We start from the raw sequence: 23,115 nt of genomic DNA, 5'->3' as shown, positions 1-23,115 counted from the left end.
ATGGAGGCCGAGAAGTTCCTAGGATTTATGATAACCCAAAGGGGGGTCGAAGCTAATCCTGAAAAATGCCAAGCAATACTCCAAATGAAGAGCCCGAGCTGTGTCAAAGACGTTCAGAGACTGGCAGGAAGGCTCACCGCGCTATCTCGCTTCCTTGGGGCGTCGGCAGCGAAGGCCCTGCCTTTCTTCAACCTGATGAGAAAGGGGATAGCGTTTGAATAGACCCCCGGCGTGCGAGGAAGCATTCAATCATTTCAAAGAGATCCTTGCAACACCACCTGTACTCGGTAAGCCCGAGCCCAGAGAACCGCTCTACCTGTACCTAGCCATAACGGAAGAAGCGCTGGCAGCGGTTTTGGTACGGGAAGAAGGGAAAGTTCAACAGCCAATTTACTTTGTGAGTAAAGCGCTACAAGGAGCATAATTGAGATACAGCAAGTTAGAGAAACTGGCACTAGCACTCCTGACCTCTTCTCGCAGACTACGGTAATACTTCCAAGGTCACCAGGTTGTCATGAGAACAAACCAGGGAATTTGTCAGGTGCTCCAAAAACCCGATTTAGCGGGAAGGATGATGACTTGGGCCATTGAGCTATCTCAGTATGATTTGAGATATGAGCCCCGACATGCGATTAAGGTGCAAGCAATGGCAGACTTTCTGGTGGAAGTAACGGGAAACCCAACCGAGGAAGCGGGCATACGGTGGAAGCTCCATGTGGACGGGGCCTCCAACCAGACGTCCGAAGGTGCCGGGATCATCTTAGAAAGTCCTGTCGGGGTCATATATGAACAATCAATCAAGTTCGAGTTTCCTGTATCGAACAACCAAGCAGAGTACGAGGCCCTCTTGGGCGGCTTAACCTTAGCTCGGGAAGTCGGGGCCGCGAGGCTGGAGGTGTGCAACAACTCACAAGTAGTTACCTCGCAAGTGAATGGAAGCTACCAAGTCAGAGACTCGCTGTTACAAAAATACTTGGAAAAGGTCAAAGAGCTAAGCAAACAATTCGAGGAGGTCACGATCCAGCACGTTCCGAGGGAAAGAACACACGTGCAGACCTCCTATCAAAGCTGGCAAGCACAAAACCAGGAGTCGGCAACCGGTCCCTCATTCAAGGCATGATAAAAGAACCAGCGGTTGCCCTTCACATGACAAAGATAGGTCCCTCCTGGATGGACCCATCACTGATTTCCTAGAAAATGGCAAACTCCCTGACAACGAGAAGGCAGCTAAAGCGTTAAGAAGGGAGACGGCCAAATATGCAATTATACAAGGTCAACTGTTCAAAAAGGGACTCAGCTAGCCCTTGTTGAAATGCCTGTATCCCGACCAAACGAACTACGTACTCAAGGATGTCCACGAGGGATGTTGTGGTCACCACATCAGGGGCAAAGCCCTAGCAAGAAAGCTCATCCGAGCTGGATATTACTGGCCATCAATGATGGAGGACTCCAAAGAATTCATGAAGAAGTACGTCAAGTGCCAAGAGAATGCCAACTTCCACAAAGCACCGGCTACTGAACTGAGCTTACTGACGTCCTCCCGACCTTTCGCACAATGGGGAATCGACCTCTTGGGACCTTTCCCGGTTGGTCCGGGGCAAGTCAAATATCTCATAGTTACCATCGACTACTACACCAAATGGATAGAGGTTGAACCGCTGGCCAGTATATCCTCATCCAATTGTCGAAAGTTCATGTAGAGACAGGTGATAACCCGATTTGGCATCCCAGAAGTCGTTATCTCGGATAACGGGATGCAGTTCATCGACAAAAAGTTTGTGGAGTTCCTCACCGGTCTGGGCATAAAACAGAAATTCTCTTCGGTGGAGCATCCCCAGACGAACGGGCAAGTCGAGGCTGCAAATAAGGTCGTCTTGCTGGGCCTCAAGAAGCGGCTGGATAATAATAAAGGTGCATGGGCTGATGAACTCGCCTCAGTCCTTTGGTCTTACCGTACAACCGAGCAGTCCTCCATGGGAGAAACCCCTTTCCTCCTGACGTATGGGGTGGACGCAATGATACCCGTAGAGATCGGCGAGCCGAGCCCACGACTACTTCTAAACAGAGTGGAAGAAGCTGTAGAGAAGGACCTAGTAGACGAGGCAAGGGAGATGGCCCATTTGTCAGAAGTAGCACTAAAGCAAAGAATGGCCCTGCGCTACAACACCAAAGTGCTCAGGAGAGAGTTTGAACAAAACGACCTCGTCCTGCCGCGCAACGACATCGGTCTCCCAACCCAGGGGGAAGGCAAGTTCGCGGCAAACTGGGAAGGCCCCTACAGGGTCAAAGAGGTAATTGGCAAAGGTACCTACAAGTTGGAGAGGCTCGATGGCAAGAAAATCCCGAGAACCTGGAATGTAGGTGATCTAAGAAGGTTTTATTCTTAGCTCAAACACGCTGACTAGGCGATCTGACGAGCTCAGTGATTTACTTTCTTGAATACTTGTCATGGCAATAGACTTGTTTAGCTGTCGACTAATGTTTACTTGTCAAAATTAATGTTTATTCGTCAAAATTACTTTCCCATCTACTTTTCCCCATTTATGCGTCCAACGACAACATGTTCCTTACAATGCATGGTAAACAGGACAACGACATGGTGCCCCGGGACTGATCACCCTGGGAGCCAACTAAGTTAAAGCCATAACAAATGGCTACAGAAATAGCAAAGCCACGACCTGGCTTCGCCGAGTTACCAACATAACGGTAAGCGAACACGAGCGACAAGCCTACGTCGGCAAAACGGTAACAAAACAAAACGAAAATGCTACCAGATAAGCGAAGAAAAATGATAATCACAAGTCGACCAAGCGACTATTAAAGTATAACAAAAGTAAGTTCCACGAAGTTCTACAACATAATCACAGATCCATACAAAAAGTACAAAGAGATCACATTTTGGGCATATCGACAATCTTGCCATCCTTGATTGTTTTAAAGACCCCAATCGCCGACGTGTCGAAATCAGGAGCCACAATCTTCACCTGGGCCTTGAGAGCCTCCTCAGTCATCAGGATCGCGCTCTTTCCCTGCTTCACAGTCTCTTTATGTTTCTTCCTAAGCTCTTCGACCTCAGCTTGAGCAGCCTTAGCCAACGAGACGGCCACATCACGTTCCTTCTCCAAAGCGACCACCCGACCTTGCGCGGCATTGAGTTGGCTCTCCAAAGTCATCTCCCGCTCGGTTAGACGGGACACGGTGGCATCAGAGGTCTTCAATTTCTCCTTGGCAGACGTGGCTCTCTCCTCGGCAGCCTTAAGCTTCTCCCCCGTCTTGGACAGCTGCTCCCGAAGCGTTTCAACTTGAGTTTTGAACTCATTATTGGCTTTGGCAGCAGAATTGAGCTTCCTGCACAGCGACTGCATCCCCGACAGCTCGAACTCGGCCTTCCAAGCTATTGCGGCACCGCGGAGAAGGGTATGGTACATCCACCTCGCCTGCCCCGCAAGCTCGGTGCCAAGGAAGTGATCCTCCGTGCCAGGCAGCAACTGGGAATCTATGAAGGCCCCAGCGTCGAAGTTCCTCTCCATCACGGTGAGAACTCCTTCAGGGCTGGAGGATGCCCTCTACCTTTTGGGGGTGGGGATAAGCTTCAAGTCATCATCCTCTTGTTGAGTGGAGGACGAATGCCCGGTGCCGGCCGTCTCCTCACGAATAGGAGAAACGCGCGTCCCGTCAGAGTTTTTGCCCGACATCTCGGTGTCACGAGGTGAAGGCACCGCCTGATCCTTCTTCTCCTCAGGAGGGTTCTCTGGCTTCCCGTCAGCCTTCTCGTCAGCCTTCTCCTCATCGTTGTCCGCCAAGAAAGTCTTGAACAAACCCTCAAGCCTTGTCACTGAAGCAGACATCTCCACTGCAACAAATAAGTAAACAAGTTAGTCGTGAAATCAGCATAACCAATCAAAGCAACAATAATGCAGGAGACATCAAAACTACTCACAAATATAATTTCTGGCGACCTCCCGGTCACCCATCAAAAGGTGGGGATTCACATGATTCCTCCCAAAAACGGCCAACAACACGTCGGCAACCTTTCTGTCCTTGTAAGTCACCTTGATAAAGGTGTTGGACCCTGCCCCGAAACTCCAGTACGTCGGGATGAGGCGTTCCCCCTCCAACGACAACCAGAAGGGATGGCGACCTTTGACCGGAAGCACCTTAAAATTCTTGTCTTTAAACCCATGATAAGAGTCCTCGAACAAGCCGAAGATTCTCCGACCCTGGGCAGATCGGAAGGACATGAACCATTTCCTCGCTTTCCCCTCCTTGGAAGGATTCGTGAGGTTGAAGAAAAAAAGGAAAACGTCAACGAACACCGACAACTCTAGATATTCGCACACCATCTCGAAACAGCGGATGGAAGCCCAACTGTTCGGATGCAGCTGCGACGTCGCCACGGAGATCCGGTTAAGGAGCGCCATTTGAAAAGCAGAAAACGGAATACGAATCCCCACTTGGGTGAACATGTACTTATAGAACCAAATCCAATCGGCAACCCAGGGGGAATGAAAATTGAGCTCGTATAGCCGTTCGTTGGGGGCAGGAACAAAGACGTCGTAGTTGGCATCCTCGTCAGTCCTGCCGCACAAGTACTCAGCTTGGCAGAACTCGGTTAACTCCTCCTCGCCCATCTGGTTCAGGGAGTCCTTCACGTCGGAAGTCACCCAGACGTAGGGATCGTAACCCGTGACGGAGGTGGAAGCTCGAGAAACGACGCGAGGCATACCTACAATGGGGTAGCACTCGGTTAGTTTATGAGGTCGGGAGTCCGGAAAATGCCCAAAAACTAATTTAGCCTATTCAATAACTAAGATCAAGCATGGCTAAAGCAAAATCCAAGTAAAAACCTAAAAAGCTAACACCCTGGAATGGTAACCCCCTAACACACCTACTTGACACTATGATCATCTAGCATGCAAATCAAACAAGCAACATGCATATAGGAGAAATAATAATGAAGATAAAACACACATAGAGCAGAGAGAGAGAGAGGAGAAGAGTGCTTACCTGATTGACTGTGATAACTGAGAGGAAAGCAGGAAGGGATGGATGTTCAAAAATGCGAAGATCGCAGTAGGGAATTCAGGAAGAAAGAAGGAGAATGCAAAGAGAATAAGAATGAAGATGAACAAGGAAATGGAATGAAAATGGAGCGTGAAACTGACTAGAGGGTTAAAAAACTGACATGAAGCGCGAAAGGCAGGGGTAAAAGAGTCTTTACCCACAGAGTTTGAAATAACCCATTATGAACATTAAATGTCCGGCGTGAATAACGAGGCGATGAACGATTATCCCCATCAACGAAAAGACACGCGCGCAAAAGGCACGTCCTCTCCACGAGCGGCCGGCTTGGCGACGACATAAGGAAAAATATAACGCGCCACCAACAACGTTCACGTCCATCGCTAGCGCGTTGGGGGCAATCATATACCACAAGTGCTTCCTCTTCTTCTTCAGATCTTGGTTAATTACTAGTTGTTTTCAGATTATTTGCTGACGATGATGCTTCCATATCAGGTTTCCTAGGTGTCTTACATCAACTGTTCTTGGTGCCTTTACAGGTTGCAAAAGACTTTCAAGATGTTATGTTTGGTTTAAGAGAGACAAAAGAAAACTATTCACGATTTGGTTTGCAGACGGATACTGTTCACGATTTAGGGGTTAGTAAACGAATGTATTCACAATTTGGGAAGCAAAAAACGGACTCATCTCACTACACTCTATGTTTTCTGATTAGGTGAGTCCTAACAGAGCACAAGAGAGAGGACGGGGTATTGGGCTACTAGTGGTTTTATGTACACAAAGTTTATTGGATCAAATTGATTTGCTTCAAAATGAATTCCGTACACTTTTTTAAGCAAATTTTAATGTTGCATAAATTGAATCGGTCACATACTTTTTTATTTTAGAAAATTAAATTAAACTTAAGTAATTTATCTTTAATATACTCAGTCTTTAAAATTTTTTTGTCCTTCTTTAGTAGGAAAAATATCTTAAATATCTCTAAGATACATGGCTTTTCTATTAAAAAAAAGTAAAACACCCCTTTGTAATTTTATGTTTTGAAAAAATTATCTTATTTAAAATTTTAAAATAATGAGCATTTTTAATAATAATAATAATAATAATTTTTTTACAATTAATATAACATAAAGCCGTTTTTATTTTTGGGATAAAGTATACTTTTTGTCCTTAACGTTTTTGAAAATTTTTAAAATTATCTCTAATGTCTAATTTGATTCAATTTTGTCGCTAACGTTTGAAATAGTTTCAATTTTATTCCTATCGTCTAATTTTTACCAGTCAACAGTTAGTAAATTTTTTTCCCAATTTTAACCCCTAATAAAAAATCCAATCACAAATGCCCCACCATCTCCATCACTCTAACCCTCACTCCCACTCTCTCACCGTCACTCTCATCACTACCGCACCTATGTGTCGCACCATCCCACCCCCTTCGTCCTCCCCTCCGCCTTTGGTTTGCCCTTGTCCCGCCCTACACCTCTGGTTTGCCTTCTCCCTCTGCCTCTGATTCGCCCTCGTCCTCCCTTCTGCTTCTGCTTGAGGTTCGCTCTCCCATCCCCCTTGGATTAGCCCTCGTCCTCCCCTCTGCCTCTGCCTCTGGTTTGTCCCCTCCGCCTTGGATTTGCTCTCATCCTCCCCTCATCCTTTACCTCTGGTTCGCCCTCCCCTTCACCTCCAATTCGCCCCTCCGCCTATGCCTTTGGTTCGCTGGTGCACAAATTGTGAATCACACTTTTCACAACTCGTACCACTAACCAGCAAGTGCACTGGGTCGTCCAAGTAATAACTTACGTGAGTAAGGGTCGAATCCCACAGAGATTGTTGGATTGAAGCAATCTATGGTTATTTTGTAAATCTTAGTCAGGAAGTCAATTATGTTTATCAGTTGAATTGCAAATAGACAAGAGAGCATGGATTAAAGGTTACTTGTTATGCAGTAATGGAGAATATGTTGGAGTTTTAGAGATGCTTTGTCTTCTGAATCTCTACTTTCCTCTGTCTTCTTGTTCACGCACGCACGTCCTCCTATGGCAAGCTGTGTGTTGGTGGATCACCGTTGTCAATGGCTACCTTCCATCCTTCCAGTGAAAACTACGCTTACGCGCTCTGTCACAGCACGGCTAATCACCGGTTGGTTCTCGATCTGGTTGGAATAGAATCCCTAGATTCCTTTGCGTTTGTCACTAACGCCCAGCCTTCAGGAGTTTGAAGCTCGTCACAGTCATTCAATCCTTGAATCCTACTCGGAATACCACAGACAAGGTTTAGACTTTCCGGATTCTCATGAATGCCGCCATCAATTCTAGCTTATACCACGAAGATTCTTGATTAAGAGATCTAAGAGATACTCATTCAATCTGATATAGAACGGAGGTGGTTGTCAGGCACACGTTCATGGGTTGAGAATGGTGATGAGTGTCACGAATCATCACCTTCATCACAGTTAAGCGCGAATGAACATCTTAGATAGGAACAAGCGTTTTTGAATAGAAAACAGAAATACTTGCATTAATTCATTGAGACACAGCAGAGCTCCTCACCCACAACAATGGAGTTTAGAGACTCATGCCGTCAAAGAGTATAAAGTTTAGATTTAAAATGTCATGAGATGCAAAATAAGTCTCTAAAAGTTGTTTAAATACTAAACTAGTAGCCTAGGTTTACAAAAAATGAGTAAACTATGATGGATGATGCAGAGATCCACTTCTGGGGCCCACTTGGTGTGTGCTGGGCTGAGATTTAAGCAATTCACGTGCAGAGGCCATTTGTGGAGTTGAACACCAGTTTTTGTGCCAGTTTGGGCGTTCAACTCCAGCTTTTGATCCTTTTCTGGCGCTGGACGCCAGAATTGGACAGAGAACTGGCGTTGAACGCCAGTTTACATCATCTATCCTTGTGCAAAGTATGGACTATTATATATTTCTGGAAAGCCCTGGATGTCCACTTTCAAACGCAATTGGAAGCATGCCATTTCGAGTTCTGTAGCTCTAGAAAATTCACTTTGAGTGCAGGGAGGTCAGAATCCAACAGCATCAGCAGTCCTTTTTCAGCCTGAATCAGATTTTTGTTCAGCTCCTTCAATTTCAGCCAGAAAAATACCTGAAATTATAGAAAAATACACAACTCATAGTAAAGTCCAGAAATATGAATTTTTCCTAAAAACTAATGAAAATAGACTGAAAACTAACTAAAACATACTCAAAACTATATGAAATTAACCCCAAAAAGCGTATAAAATATCCGCTCATCACAACACCAAACTTAAACTGTTGCTTGTCCTCAAGCAACTAGACAAATAAAATAGAAGACTAATAGGTTGAGAGGCAATAATATCTCAGAGTTTTTGATTGAAGCTCAGATTCTAATTAGATGAGCGGGACTAGTAGCTTTTTGCTTCTGAACAGTTTTGGCATCTCACTTTATCCATTGAAGCTCAGAGTGATTGGCATCTATAGGAACTTAGAATTCAGATAGTGTTATTGATTCTCTTAGTTCAGTGTGATGATTCTTGAACACAGCTTCTTTATGAGTCTTGGTCGTGGCCCTAAGCACTTTGTTTTCCAGTATTACCACCGGATTCATAAATGCCACAGACACATAATTGGGTGAACCTTTCAGATTGTGACTCAGCTTTGCTAAAGTCCCCAATTAGAGGTGTCCAGGGTTCTTAAGCACACTCTTCTTTTTGCCTTGGACCTTGACTTTAACCGCTCAGTCTCAAGTTTTCACTTGACAACTTCACGCCACAAGCACATGGTTAGGGACAGCTTGGTTTAGCCGCTTAGACCAGGATTTTAGTCCTTTAGGCCCTCCTATCCACTGATGCTCAAAGCCTTGGGATCCTTTTTATTTGCCCTTGCCTTTTGGTTTTAAGGGTTATTGGCTTTTTCTCTCTCTCTCTCTTTTTTTTTTTTCAAGCTTTGTTCTTTGCTGCTTTTTCTTGCTTCAAGAATCATTTTTTATGATTTTTCATATTATCAATAACATGTCTCATGTTCATCATTCTTTCAAGAGCCAACATATTTAACAGTCTTAAACAACAAATTCAAAAGACATATGCACTGTTCAAGCATTCATTCAGAAGACAGAAAGCATTGCCACCACATTTAACTAATTAGAATTTCTCTTATTAAAACTCGAAATTTTATTGCCTCTTATTCAAAAGATCTACTACTTTATTCATGTTTGCTGATGATGAGAAAAATAAACTATAGCTTAATTGGAGATAAAATCAAAATAGATACTAATTACTATTATATGACTCATAAGGTAAACTTCTATAAGGATACTGTCACAGAGTTAAGGCAGAAATTGGAAATTAACAACCTTTATTCTGGGGGAACGGGGGTCCCTCTGATCCTTGGGGTGCTTGGTCCTGCAAGAGAAGACTTTTGGCGCTTCAATTCCCTTAAGTCACGCCCTTGCTCCTCTTGTTCTTTAAACATATAGGTCAGCATTTGACTGTGTTCCTTCTGTTCTTTTATTATTTGCTCCATAGCTTCCCGTATCTTAGTAACAGACGTCTCAAGATACTCCCAGTATTCAGATTGAGGGATCTCTGGGAGGAATTCCTGTGCTCTCTTCTTGATGGGATCATCATGTGCTTGTTGTTTTTCCATTGATGCTTTGGTGATTGGCTTCTCAATTGAGATATACTCAGTTATTCCCATCCTTACTCCAGCGTCCTTGCAGAGCAGAGAAATCACGCTTGGATAAGCCAACCTGGCCTCTTTAGAATTTTTGTTAGCAATTTTGTAGAGTTCAGCTGAAATCAGCTGATGAACCTCCACTTCCTTTCCCATCATGATGCAATGGATCATCACTGCTCTTTTAACTGTGACTTCAGAACGGTTGCTAGTAGGCAACAGAGAATGCCCAATGAAGTCTAGCCATCCTCTGGCGACTGGTTTGAGATCCTCTCTCTTGAGTTGATTTGGGACACCCTTTGTGTTGGTGGTCCACCTGGCTCCAGGGATACATATGTCCTCTAGAATCTTATCCAGGTCAATGTCTGCTCTCATCATCCTCCTGTTGAAGGAGTCCGGATCATCCTTTAGCTGAGGTAGCTTTAAGATCTCCCTGATTCTATCAGGGTGGGTATGAACAATCTTTCCTCTGACCACGGTCCGATAGTCATAGAAGGCAATTCCAGATAGTTTCTGCTTGTCAGTTTGCCACATATTAGCATAGAACTCCTGGACCATGTTCCTTCCCACTTTCGTTTCAGGATTAGCTAGGACTTCCCAATTCCTGATTCGAATTTGCTCCTAGATCTCCGGATATTCATCTTCTTTTAGATCGAATCTAACTTCCGAGATCACTGATCTCAGACCCATTATTTTAAGATAATGGTCTGAATGTTCTTTAGATAAGAACTTCCCTTGATTCCAAAGTGGTTTTGGAACGCTCTCTTTCTTGCCTCTTGGAGTGGGTTGTTTTCCTTTAGGAGCCATGATTTTAGTGATCTCGGATAAACACACCAAACTTAGAGGTTTGCTTGTCCTCAAGCAAAAGAAAAGAAAGGAGAGGGATAGAAGGAGAGCTAGGTGCAATTGTTGATGGAGGAGGAGGGAGGCCGAACCCAAATTTAAAGGGATGGGGGGTGGGTTTTCGAAAAATTGGAAAAGATAAGATAAAAAGATTGAGTTGAAAAAGATAAGATAGAAGATATAGTTTAATTTTGAAAAGATATGATAGATTTTTGAAAAAGATAAATCTAAATTTTGAAAAAGATAATATGGAGATTTGAAAAAGATATGGATTAGTTGAAAAGATTTTAGAGTGAAAAAGATAGATTTGTTTTCAGAAAAGATTTGAAAAGAGTTGGATTGAATTTGGAAAGAGGGATTTTTAGAAATTAAGGATTTTAGAAATCAGGGTTCTTAACATGTTCATGTAAAAATCATGCATTGAAACATAAAATTTGAAATTAGAATGGAAATACGTGTGGAAAAATGAATTTGGCTCCTCCTTGCTATCCTGGCGTTTGAACGCCCAAACACTGCCTGTTTTGGGCGTTCAGCGCCCAATGCTGCTCTCCTGGGCGTTCAACACCCAGCTGCTGCCATTACTGGCGTTCAACGCCCAGTGGGTGCCCATTTCTGGCATTGAACGCCCAGATTGCTACCATTACTGGCGTTTTCTTGCCAACGAGCTCTTTTTCTCTGTTTTGTGTGCCGAGGTCTTCTGTAAATGATTCTTCACCTTAGTGTCAGTGAACTTTATATAAACAAATAAAAATAAAAATAAAAAATAGGGCAAAATGCTTAGAGGATTGTTGCCCCATGGCTGGGTTGCCTCCCAGCAAGCGCTTCTTTATTGTCTTTAGCTGGACCTTGCTGAGCTTTTTAATCTAGCTTCAGCCTTGAGCATTCTTGCTCAATGTTGCCTTCAAGATAATGCTTGATTCTCTGTCCATTGACAATGAACTTCTTATCAGAATCAATATCTTGAAGCTCCACATAACCATATGGTGATACACTTGTAATCACGTATGGTCCCCTCTACCGGGATTTCAGTTTCCCGGGGAATAGCCTGAGTCTAGAGTTAAACAATAGAACCTTCTGTCCTGGTTCAAAGATTCTAGATGACAGCTTTCTGTCATGCCACTTTTTTTATTTTTCTTTATAAAGCTTGGCATTTTCGAAAGCTGTGAATCTGAATTCCTCTAGCTCATTTAGCTGGAGCAATCGTTTTTCTCCTGCTAGTTTGGCATCAAAGTTTAGGAATCTGGTTGCCCAGTAGGCCTTATATTCCAGTTCCATGGGCAGGTGACATGCCTTACCATACACGAGTTGGTATGGAGAGGTACCTATAGGGGTCTTGAATGCTGTCCTGTAAGCCCACAGAGCATCATCCAAGCTCCGTGCCCAATCCTTTCTACGGGTATTTACTGTCCATTCCAGGATTCTCTTTAATTCTCTATTAGAGACTTCAGCTTGCCCATTGGTTTGTGGATGATATGGAGTGGCCACCTTGTGGCGAATTCCATACCGAACCATGGCAGAGTAAAGCTGTTTATTGCAGAAGTGAGTGCCCCCATCACTGATTAGTACTCTAGGGACACCAAACCTGCTAAAGATGTGTTTCTGGAGGAACTTCAGCACCGTTTTAGTATCATTGGTGGGTGTGGCAATAGCCTCAACCCATTTTGATACATAGTCAACTGCCACCAGAATATAAGTGTTTGAGTATGATGGTGGGAAAGGTCCCATGAAGTCAATTCCCTATACGTCAAACAACTCAATTTCTAAGATTCCTTGTTGAGGCATGGCGTAACCATGGGGCATATTACCAGCTCTTTGGCAACTATCACAGTTACGTACAAACTCTCGGGAATCTTTATAGAGTGTGGGCCAATAGAAGCCACATTGGAGGACCTTGGTGGCTGTTCGCTCACCTCCGAAATGGCCTCCATATTGAGATCCATGGCAATGCCATAAGATCCTCTGTGCCTCTTCTCTAGGCACACACCTACGGATTATTCCGTCTGCACATCTCTTAAAGAGATAAGGTTCATCCCACAAGTAGTACTTTGCATCAGAAATTAATTTTTTCTTTTGTATCCTGTTGTACTCCTTAGGTATGAACCTTGCAGCTTTATAGTTTGCAATATCGGCAAACCATGGTGCTTCCTAAATGGCAAATAAATGCTCATCAGGAAACGTCTCAGAGATCTCAAGAAAGGGGAGGGACGTCCCTTCCACTGGCTCTATCCGAGACAGATGATCAGCCACTTGGTTCTCTGTCCCTTTTCTGTCTCTTATTTCTATATCAAACTCTTGCAGAAGCAATACCCATCTGATGAGCCTGGGTTATGAATCCTGCTTTGTGAGTAGATATTTAAGAGCAGCATGGTCAGTATACACAATCACTTTTGATCCTACTAAGTATGATCTGAACTTGTCAATGGCGTAAACCACTGCAAGTAATTCTTTTTCTGTGGTTGTGTAATTTTTCTGGGCATCATTTAGAACGCGACTGGCATAATAAATGATATGCAGAAGCTTGTCATGCCTCTGTCTCAATGCTGCACCAATGGCATGATCACTGGCATCACACATTAGCTCAAATGGTAACATCCAGTCTGGTGCAGAAATGACTGGTGTTGTGACCAGCTTAGCTTTCAGCGTTTCAAACGCCTGCAGGCACTCTGTGTCAAACACAAATGGCGTGTCAGCAGCTAGCAGATTGCTTAGAGGTTTTGCGATTTTTGAAAAATCCTTTATAAACCTCCTATAGAATCCTGCATGCCCCAGAAAGCTTCTGATTGCCTTAACATTGGCAGGTGGTGGTAATTTTTCAATTACCTCTATTTTTGCTTGATCCACCTCTATTCCCTTGTTTGAGATTTTATGCCCAAGGACAATTCCTTCAGTCACCATGAAGTGACACTTTTCCCAGTTTAAAACTAGGTTGGTTTCCTGGCATCTTTTCAGAACAAGTTTCAGGTGATCAAGACAGGAGCTGAATGAGTCTCCATATACTGAGAAGTCATCCATGAAGACTTCCAGAAATTTTTCCACCATATCAGAGAAAATAGAGAGCATGCATCTCTGGAAGGTTGCAGGCGCATTACATAGCCCAAATGGCATCCTTCTGTAAGCAAACACTCCAAATGGACATGTGAATGCTGTTTTCTCTTGATCCTGGGGATCTACTGCAATCTGGTTATAGCCTGAGTAGCCATCCAAAAAGCAGTAATAATCATGACCTGCTAGTCTTTCTAGCATCTGGTCTATGAATGGTAAAGGAAAATGATCCTTTCTGGTGGCTGTATTGAGCCTTCTGTAGTCAATACACATGCGCCACCCTGTAACTGTTCTTGTAGGAACCAGTTCATTTTTTTCATTATGAATCACTGGCATGCCTCCCTTTTTTGGGACGACTTGAACAGGGCTCACCCAGGGGCTATCAGAAATAGGATAAATAATCCCAGCCTCCAGTAATTTGGTGACCTCTTTCTGCACCACTTCTTTCATGGCTGGATTTAGCCGCCTCTGTGGTTGCACCACTGGTTTGGCATTATCCTCCAATAAGATTTTGTGCATGCATCTAGCTGGGCTTATGCCCTTAAGGTCACCTATGGACCACCCAAGAGCTGTCTTGTGTGTCCTTAGCACTTGAATAAGTGCCTCCTCTTCCTGTGAATTTAAAGCAGAGCTTATGATCACTGGAAAAGTGTCACCTTCTCCCAGAAACGCATATTTCAAGGATGGTGGTAATGGCTTGAGTTCTGGTTTAGGAGGTTTCTCCTCTTCCAGAAAAAATTTCAGAGGCTCTTTCATGTCCTCTGAATCTTCTAAATCAGGCTGAACATCTTTAAAGATGTTTTCCAACTCTGATTCAAGACTCTCAGCCATGTTGATCTCTTCTACCAAAGAGTCAATAAGATCAACTTTCATGCAGTCTTTTGATGTGTCTGGATGCTGCATGGCTTTGACAGCGTTCAGCTTGAACTCATCATCATTGACTCTCAGGGTTATTTCTCCCTGTTGGACGTCAATGAGGGATCGTCCAGTTGCTAGGAAGGGTCTTCCTAGAATGAGAGTAGCACTCTTGTGCTCCTCCATTTCCAGCACAACAAAGTCAGTGGGAAAGGCGAATGGCCCAACTCTGACAATCATGTCTTCAATCACACCTGATGGGTATTTAGTGGAACCATCAGCAAGTTGGAGACATATCCGGGTTGGTTTAACTTCTTCAGTTAAGCCAAGCTTCCTGATAGTGGATGCAGGTATTAGGTTGATGCTTGCCCCAAGATCGCATAAAGCTGTCTTGGTGCAATTATCTTCTAATATGCATGGTATCAGAAAACTCCCAGGGTCTTTAAGCTTTTCAGGAAAGCTCTTCAGAACGACTGCACTGCATTCTTCAGTGAGGAGAACTCTTTCTGTTTCTCTCCAATCCTTTTTATGACTCAAGATCTCTTTCATGAACTTGGCATAAGAAGGTATTTGCTCAAGTGCTTCTGCAAATGGAATCTTTATTTCAAGAGTCCTGAGATAATCTGTAAAGCAAGCAAATTGCTTATCCTGCTCCTCTTTCCGGAGTTTTTGAGGATAAGGTATCTTGGCTTTATATTCTTCAACCTTAGTTGCTGCAGGTTTATTGCCTACAGAAGTGGTTGAAGAAGCCTTTTTAGAGGGGCTGTCATCAGCACTTGTGTGTGTCTGATCCCTCACTGGCAATTGAGTGCCAGAAGTCGAAGCTGGAGTGACGTGAGAAGCCAACTCCTTGTCTGTTCCTGGCGTTTGAACGCCAGAATTGTGCCAATTTTGGGCGTTCAGCGCCAGATCCTGCCCATTTTGGGCGTTCAACGCCAGATCCTTGCCCATTTCTGGCGTTGAACGCCAGTCCTGCTTTGTTTCTGGCGTTGAGCGCCAGTTTTGGCCATGGTCTGGGCGTTCAGCGCCAGCCTTCCACCAATTTTCTGGCGTTTTATCACCAGAATTATTTTTCCCTGGGCTCTTACTGTCCTCAGGTGAATTTTGGGTGGTTTGCTCATTTCTTAGCTTTTTGCTGCCTTGAGGTGGGGTATTTAATGTTTTCCCACTTCTTAGTTGAACTGCTTGGCATTCTTCTGCTATTTGCCTTGACAGCTGCTGCTTTGTTTGCTTAAACTGTTCGTCCATATGTATATTAGCCATCCTTGTCTCTTGTAACCTGTCTTTAAATTCGGCTAGCTGCTTTGTTAGAAAGTCCAATTGCTGATTGAATTCAGCAGCTTGTTTTACAGGACTGAGTTCAGCAGTTACTGTTTTAACCTCTTCATTCATGGAAGGGTTGCTGCTTAGGTACAGATGCTGATTCCTGGCAACTGTATCAATGAGCTCTTGAGCCTCTTCAATTGTCTTTCTCATGTGGATAGATCCACCAGCTGAGTAATCTAGAGACATCTGGGCTCCTTCTGCAAGCCCATAGTAGAAGATGTCTAATTGAACCCACTCTGAAAACATTTCAGAGGGGCATTTTCGTAGCATCTCTCTGTATCTCTCCCAGGCATCATAAAGAGATTCATTATCTCCTTGCTTGAAGCCCTGGATGTCCAGCCTTAGCTGTGTCATCCTTTTTGGAGGGAAATATTGATTTAGGAATTTTTCTGTCAGCTGTTTCCATGTCTTTATGCTGGCCTTAGGTTGGTTATTTAACCACCTCTTAGCTTGATCTTTTACAGCAAATGGAAACAGTAATAGTCTGTAGACATCCTGATCTATTTCCTTATCATGTACTGTGTCAGCAATTTGTAAAAATTGTGCCAGAAACTCTGTAGGTTCTTCCTGTGGAAGACCGGAATACTGGCAGCTTTGCTGCACCATGATAATGAGCTGAGGATTCAACTCAAAGCTACTGACTCCAATGGAGGGTATGCAGATACTACTCCCATATGAAGCAGTAGAGGGGTTAGAATATGACCCCAGAGTCCTCCTGGACTGTTCATTTCCACTTAGGTCCATGATGGAGAAAGGGAGATGATGTAAAATAGAAAAAATATTTTTATTTATTTATTTATTAATTTATTTCGAAAATAAAATAAATCAAAATAAAATAAATAAAAATGAGTAAAAGATTTTCAAAAAAGTGAGGAGAGAGAAAGTGGTTAGGAGATTTTGAAAAAGATACGATGATTTTTGAAAAAGGTTTTAAATTTTGAAATAAAAATCTGAATTTTTAAAGGAGAGAGAAAAATAATAAGATAACACAGGATTTAAAATTTTTAGATCTGAGGTTCCTTATTTTCGAAAATTTTGGGGGGGAAAACACCAAGGAACACCAAACTTAAAAATTTTAAGATCAAGACACAAGGAAAACTTAAGAACACTTTGAAGATTCACAAGAACACGAGAACACAAAGGACGAACACCAAACTTAAAATTTTTAGAAAACCAAAATAAATTTTCGAAAAACACAGAAAAATCAACAAGAAAACACCAAACTTAAAGTTTGGCACAGGATTTAATAGAAAAATTATTTTTTTGAAAAAGATTTTAAAAAGAAAATAAGGATTCTAAGATTCTAACATAACAATAAAAAGAGACTCTAAACAAAGAAAGAGAAATTTTTCCTAATCTAAGCAAGAAAATAAACCGTTAGTTGTCCAAACTCGAACAATCCCTGGCAACGGCGCCAAAAACTTGGTGCACAAAATGTGAATCACACTTTTCACAACTCGTACCACTAACCAGCAAGTGCACTGGGTCGTCCAAGTAATACCTTACGTGAGTAAGGGTCGAATCCCACAGAGATTGTTGGATTGAAGCAATCTATGGTTATTTTGTAAATCTTAGTCAGGAAGTCAATTATGTTTATCAGTTGAATTGCAAATAGACAAGAGAGCATGGATTAAAGGTTACTTGTTATGCAGTAATGGAGAATATGTTGGAGTTTTGGAGATGCTTTGTCTTCTGAATCTCTACTTTCCTCTGTCTTCTTGTTCACGCACTCACGTCCTCCTATGGTAAGCTGTGTGTTGGTGGATCACCGTTGTCAATGGCTACCTTTCATCCTTCCAGTGAAAACTACGCTCACGCGCTCTGTCACAGCACGGCTAATCACCGGTTGGTTCTCGATCCGGTTGGAATAGAATCCCTAGATTCCTTTGCGTTTGTCACTAACGCCCATCCTTCAGGAGTTTGAAGCTCGTCACAGTCATTCAATCCTTGAATCCTACTCGGAATACCACAGACAAGGTTTAGACTTTCCGGATTCTCATGAATGCCGCCATCAATTCTAGCTTATACCACGAAGATTCTTGATTAAGAGATCTAAGAGATACTCATTCAATCTGATATAGAACGGAGGTGGTTGTCAGGCACACGTTCATGGGTTGAGAATGGTGATGAGTGTCACGAATCATCACCTTCATCACAGTTAAGCGCGAATGAACATCTTAGATAGGAACAAGCGTGTTTGAATAGAAAACAGAAATACTTGCATTAATTCATTGATACACAGCAGAGCTCCTCACCCACAACAATGGAGTTTAGAGACTCATGCCGTCAAAGAGTACAAAGTTTAGATCTAAAATGTCATGAGATGCAAAATAAGTCTCTAAAAGTTGTTTAAATACTAAACTAGTAGCCTAGGTTTACAAAAAATGAGTAAACTATGATGGATGATGCAGAGATCCACTTCTGGGGCCTACTTGGTGTGTGTTAGGCTGAGATTTAAGCAATTCACGTGCAGAGGCCATTGTGGAGTTGAACGCCAGTTTTTGTGCCAGTTTGGGCATTCAACTCCAGCTTTTGATCCTTTTCTGGCGCTGGACGCCAGAATTGGGCAGAGAACTGGCGTTGAACGCCAGTTTACGTCATCTATCCTTGTGCAAAGTATAAACTATTATATATTGCTGGAAAGCTCTGGATGTCTACTTTCCAACGCAATTGGAAGCATGCCATTTCGAGTTTTGTAGCTCCAGAAAATCCACTTTGAGTGCAGGGAGGTCAGAATCCAACAACATCAGCAGTCCTTTTTCAGCCTGAATCAGATTTTTGTTCAGCTCCTTCAATTTCAGCCAGAAAAATACCTGAAATTACAGAAAAAAATACACAACTCATAGTAAAGTCCAGAAATATGAATTTTTCCTAAAAACTAATGAAAATAGACTGAAAACTAACTAAAACATACTCAAAACTATATGAAATTAACCCCAAAAAGCGTATAAAATATCCGCTCATCATTCGCATCCCTTCCGTCTCATGTTTTCCCTCATCCACCCTTCCCATTCTGCCTCTGGTTGTGCCGCATCTCTCTTCTCCTTCTGTTCTCTATTTCTCTTGTTAGACTTGTTTATTTTTTTGAAAATAAAAAATAGTTGTTATTGTGTATAAAGGTGGAGATTTGGGTGGGTGTGATGGGGTAAATCTAGTGGAGATTTGGTAGTCGCTACTGTGATTGGATTGAGTTTGGTGGTGGATGACAAATGGTGTTGTGATGGAAGTGGTGAGTTGAGGGAGGCTGCAGTGAAAATGATGAGATGAGGGGGTGCAGGGGAGTGCATGTGGAAATAGTGGGTGGGATGATGGTAGTGGTGGTGGTGGTGAGGTGAAGAGTTGGAGGGGGTTAAAATTGGTTAGAGTTAGATGACAAATGGTTAAAATTAGAAAAAAATGATTAATTGTTGACTAGTAAAAATTTGATCGTAAAGATAAAATTGAAACTATTTTAAACGTGAACGAAAAAGTTGAATCAAATTAAATATTAGAGATAATTTTAAAAATTTTTGAAAACAGTCGGTGGATTGGACAACTTCCAATCCATAGGTACACAACACACCCACACACTTCACACATATTTAATCACATTTTTTCTCAATTGTATTCTCTAGGATTTGAACCCTAGATCTTGAGGTGGGGAGGGGGGAGAAATGCCATTAGAACCAAGGCTCATTAGCAATTTCATCTTCAGCATCCACATAATTTGTAGGTCTATTTTTTTTTTGTCATGGGCTCAGCCCTACAAAAAGAACCCACCCGCCCAATCCCTCCCGCTCCGAACTAACATCACCGACCCAACTGAAAAAAAAAATCGATTTTCTATAGCATTGCTAATGCTTGACGAGATGGTCTCCACAGCCTCCACTCCTCTACTGCCTAATTAAAAAATGTAGATGTCATGTGAATATGTGATGCTCCAACAACAATGAAACCAACTCTCATCCCTCCATGTTTTCAAATTCAACAAAAAAAATCAAAAAGTCCAACAATATAAGGTCCATAATCATCTTCAATAATTAGACATGTTAAATCTAATTATTCTCTTTAACCAACAAATATCTCACATGATGCACAACAAAAACAACATGAAAAGGTCTGTGCATGCAGTAATTCATTAGCCAATAATAAATCTTTAAATAGAATTTAATACCAACTACCAAAAAAAATAGAATTCAATACCGCAACAAATTAATTTTTAACTTGTCGAACTAAAAAATACTATAAAAAACTAAAAAAAAATATGAAAAGGTTGACAGCCTCCAAACCTTATCTCCATGGTGGACAACTATTGATATATGACTTTGACACTAGTATGACTGTCAGTGAATGATCCAGAAAAGTTGTCTCTTTCAGCGAATACTTGTCAATTAGATGCTCTTCTAATATAAATTCATATGTGTAGATTTGTCCTTTGTATTTATATCAAAAACTTCTCCTAAATATTAATGAGTTTTACTTTGATGTACTAACAATCGTGCACCATTCTTTCGGATAACTATTTATGTGGTCAATGTAAAAAATAGTTATTTTTAATGATATATTATTACATAATTAAATACACGTGTAAAACTATTTTATACTGACAATGTATCAAAATTAAATTCAATATTAATTTGTTTCGAAAATACTAGAAAAAATAGTAATCATTCTCTCTCTTTTTAAATACTATGGAATAACACTTTTAATTTTTAATTTGTTATTGCTTTTATGTATTTTAAGTTAATTAATTTGGTCACATTGATATGTCATGTGTCATTAATTGATACGTGATCATTTTATTACACGTTAAATTTTATATGTTCTGTCACTTGATATGATTGTTTATATTGATATGTCACATAGCATACCGTTAATGAAAACTATTTGAATGACTAATGTGAATAAAAATTCGAGGGTCGAGTCAATTGAAAATTTAGAGATTAATATAAAGGCTGATTTTTTTGGATATGATTTGGGGGTGTGAGTTATGCTGGGATATGATTATTACGGGTAATTTACACTGTTATGACGGCGTTCCTTTTTGAAATGTTAGGGAGAAGAAATCGGTGCCACCGATTTCAAACAGAGAGGAAGTAACACAACCGATTTGTGTGAGAGAGACGTTCGGCATCATGAAATCGGTGGCACCGATTTGTGTGAGGGAGACGTTGAGCAACATGAAATCGGTGGCACCGATTTGTGTGAGGTGAAATATTTTACCGAAGAGTGCAGTAATCGGTGGGACCGATTATTGGTGGCAAAAAATTTTATTTTAATCTGGGGTGAACTAATCGGACCCACTGATTTGGGAGTTCGCGCGGTCGGTGCCACCGATTTGTCCGTTAATGCATACAAAAACTGGAAGGAGCTCACAGAACTCCCATTTCTTTATTGCCGGTGCTAATGTTCTTCCTCTTCTCTTCTCTTCTATTCTCTGAATCTTCTCCTTCATTTTCGTAAAATAAATTTCTGTGAGGTTGAGAATAGTCAAATACGTGTAGTGTTATGGATGATAGAGTTGTAGATTTATTATTACGGACAGATCTTATTGCAAACATATGAGGGAGTTCAATTTGTGTGTAAAAATCCATTAGATGTTGTTATTCTATTCACATTGTCATTTGAGGAATTGAAAGGTGTGATTTGTGAAAAGATAGATTCTCAAAGATGTAGGAGAGTATCGTGTATTTTGTACAGGTATCATTTATCTGTGTTTGGTGGGTTTGTTCAATTTCAGACCAAGTACGTGATGGACGAAGCGAGTATGCATGAAATATTTTCAATGTACATGGAAAATCGCCACCGAATGTCGTGCATCGAGTTATAATAGTGAAAGCGAAGATGAATTTGAAAGTAACTATGAGATCGTCGGTCCAGGTGAAGACGAAGATGAAGCTGGCGGCGCCATGAACACAGATGTGGCGGAAGTTGCAAATGCACTAGCAAACCCGCATCCGTTTCAGGAGCCTTCTTTCATGCGGTCATTGGATTTGGAGGCTATACACGCACCGGAGTTTTCGCAGTATATGAACACAGGTGCGTAAACTTAGGTAGCCATCTGAAATTCTGAAGTAGCAGATCAATAAGTTGGATGAGTAATGTATGTGATATGTGACTAGGCATTTGTGACCATAGCATTTGATTTTTTATTAATTAATAGTTCTTTGTTATGAATTATATTTAGTTGTTCTTTACGTAGATGGAATAGCGAAAAAATAAGACTTTAATGATCTTACATGGTAAAGTGTGTTTATTAATTTTGATGTATGCAGCACCTCCTGTTGTGGCAGATGGTGAGTTCACAGTGGGGATGAAATTCAGTTCAAGAGAGGCAGTAATCAAGGCAATGAAAGATTATACCATCTGGAGAGGTGTGGACTATCGCGTATATGAGTCGAAACCGACGACATTCTATGCCAAATGTACAGAATATGAGAATGGTTGTGACTGGTTGATCAGGGTTACCAAAATGCAGAAGAAGTACTGTTGGGAGATAAGGAGGTACAATGGAAGTCACACTTGTACCAGGTCTACTATTTCTCAAGACCATTCGAAGTTGGATTCCAAGACAGTTGCAGAAGTAATTAAGCCGTTGGTAGAGGTTGACCCGTCTATAAAGGTGAAATCAATAATTGCTGAACTCCAGTCAAAGTTTAACTACACCATCAGTTATCGCAAGGCTTGGTTAGCGAAGCAGCAGGCGGTGGAATCAATTTTCAGAGGTTGGGAAGCATCATATGAAGCTTTGCCCATATGGTTTGAGGCCATGTGTCACAAGGAGCCATCAGCAGTGGTTCACTTTGAAACAATGCCTGCTTACCAGTGGGATGATTTGGTTCCTGATATTCATGTACTGCATAGAGTCTTCTGGAGTCATTACCCTTGTATAAGGGCCTTCAGACACTGCAAGCCAGTGGTGCAGGTGGACGGGACTCATTTGTATGGAAAATACAAGGGTTGTTTATTGGTTGTAGTCTCACAAGATGGTAATAACAACATCGTGCCTATTGCATTCGCCATAGTGGAGGGAGAGACTTCTGATGCATGGTACTTTTTCCTTAGTAACTTGCGTCAACATGTGGTGACACGTGATGGTGTGGGACTTATTTCTGACCGACACGATTCTATTCGGTCAGCTATTGAGAGAAGTAATGGGGCTTGGTCTCCTCCTAGACCGTTCCATATGTTTTGTATCCGCCATATTGAGTCCAACTTCTTGAGGAAGTTCAAGGCACCTTACTTGCAGAAGCTTATCGTCAACATTGGTAACTTTAAATACAATGAACTTTGAATTTATTGTAAGTACGATCAAATAGAATGGTGTTCATTGTTGACTGAATGTTTTTCATAGGATACTCGTCAAGGAGTACCAGATGCGCTATGAACGATTAAAGGA

At 41.9% G+C, this 23,115-nt stretch overlaps 1 protein-coding gene across 1 annotated transcript; it reads left to right on the top strand.

Moving 5' to 3' along the window:
• The first annotated feature begins 21,487 nt into the window (after positions 1-21,487).
• LOC107613620 (uncharacterized) lies at positions 21,488-23,111 on the top strand. Its single transcript, XM_016315709.3, has 3 exons — positions 21,488-21,755; positions 21,992-22,984; positions 23,071-23,111. Exons 1-3 carry the CDS (start codon positions 21,488-21,490, stop codon positions 23,109-23,111), a joined length of 1,302 nt encoding a protein of 433 aa, XP_016171195.1.
• Positions 23,112-23,115: the final 4 nt, after the last annotated feature.

Source organism: Arachis ipaensis, chromosome B8 (genome assembly GCF_059453495.1).
Source record: "Arachis ipaensis isolate K30076 ecotype BB chromosome B8, ASM5945349v1, whole genome shotgun sequence".
Classification (NCBI taxonomy): domain Eukaryota; kingdom Viridiplantae; phylum Streptophyta; class Magnoliopsida; order Fabales; family Fabaceae; genus Arachis; species Arachis ipaensis.
The sequence above is the reverse complement of the archived record's forward strand: the minus strand, read 5'-3'. Positions and strand labels throughout refer to the sequence as shown.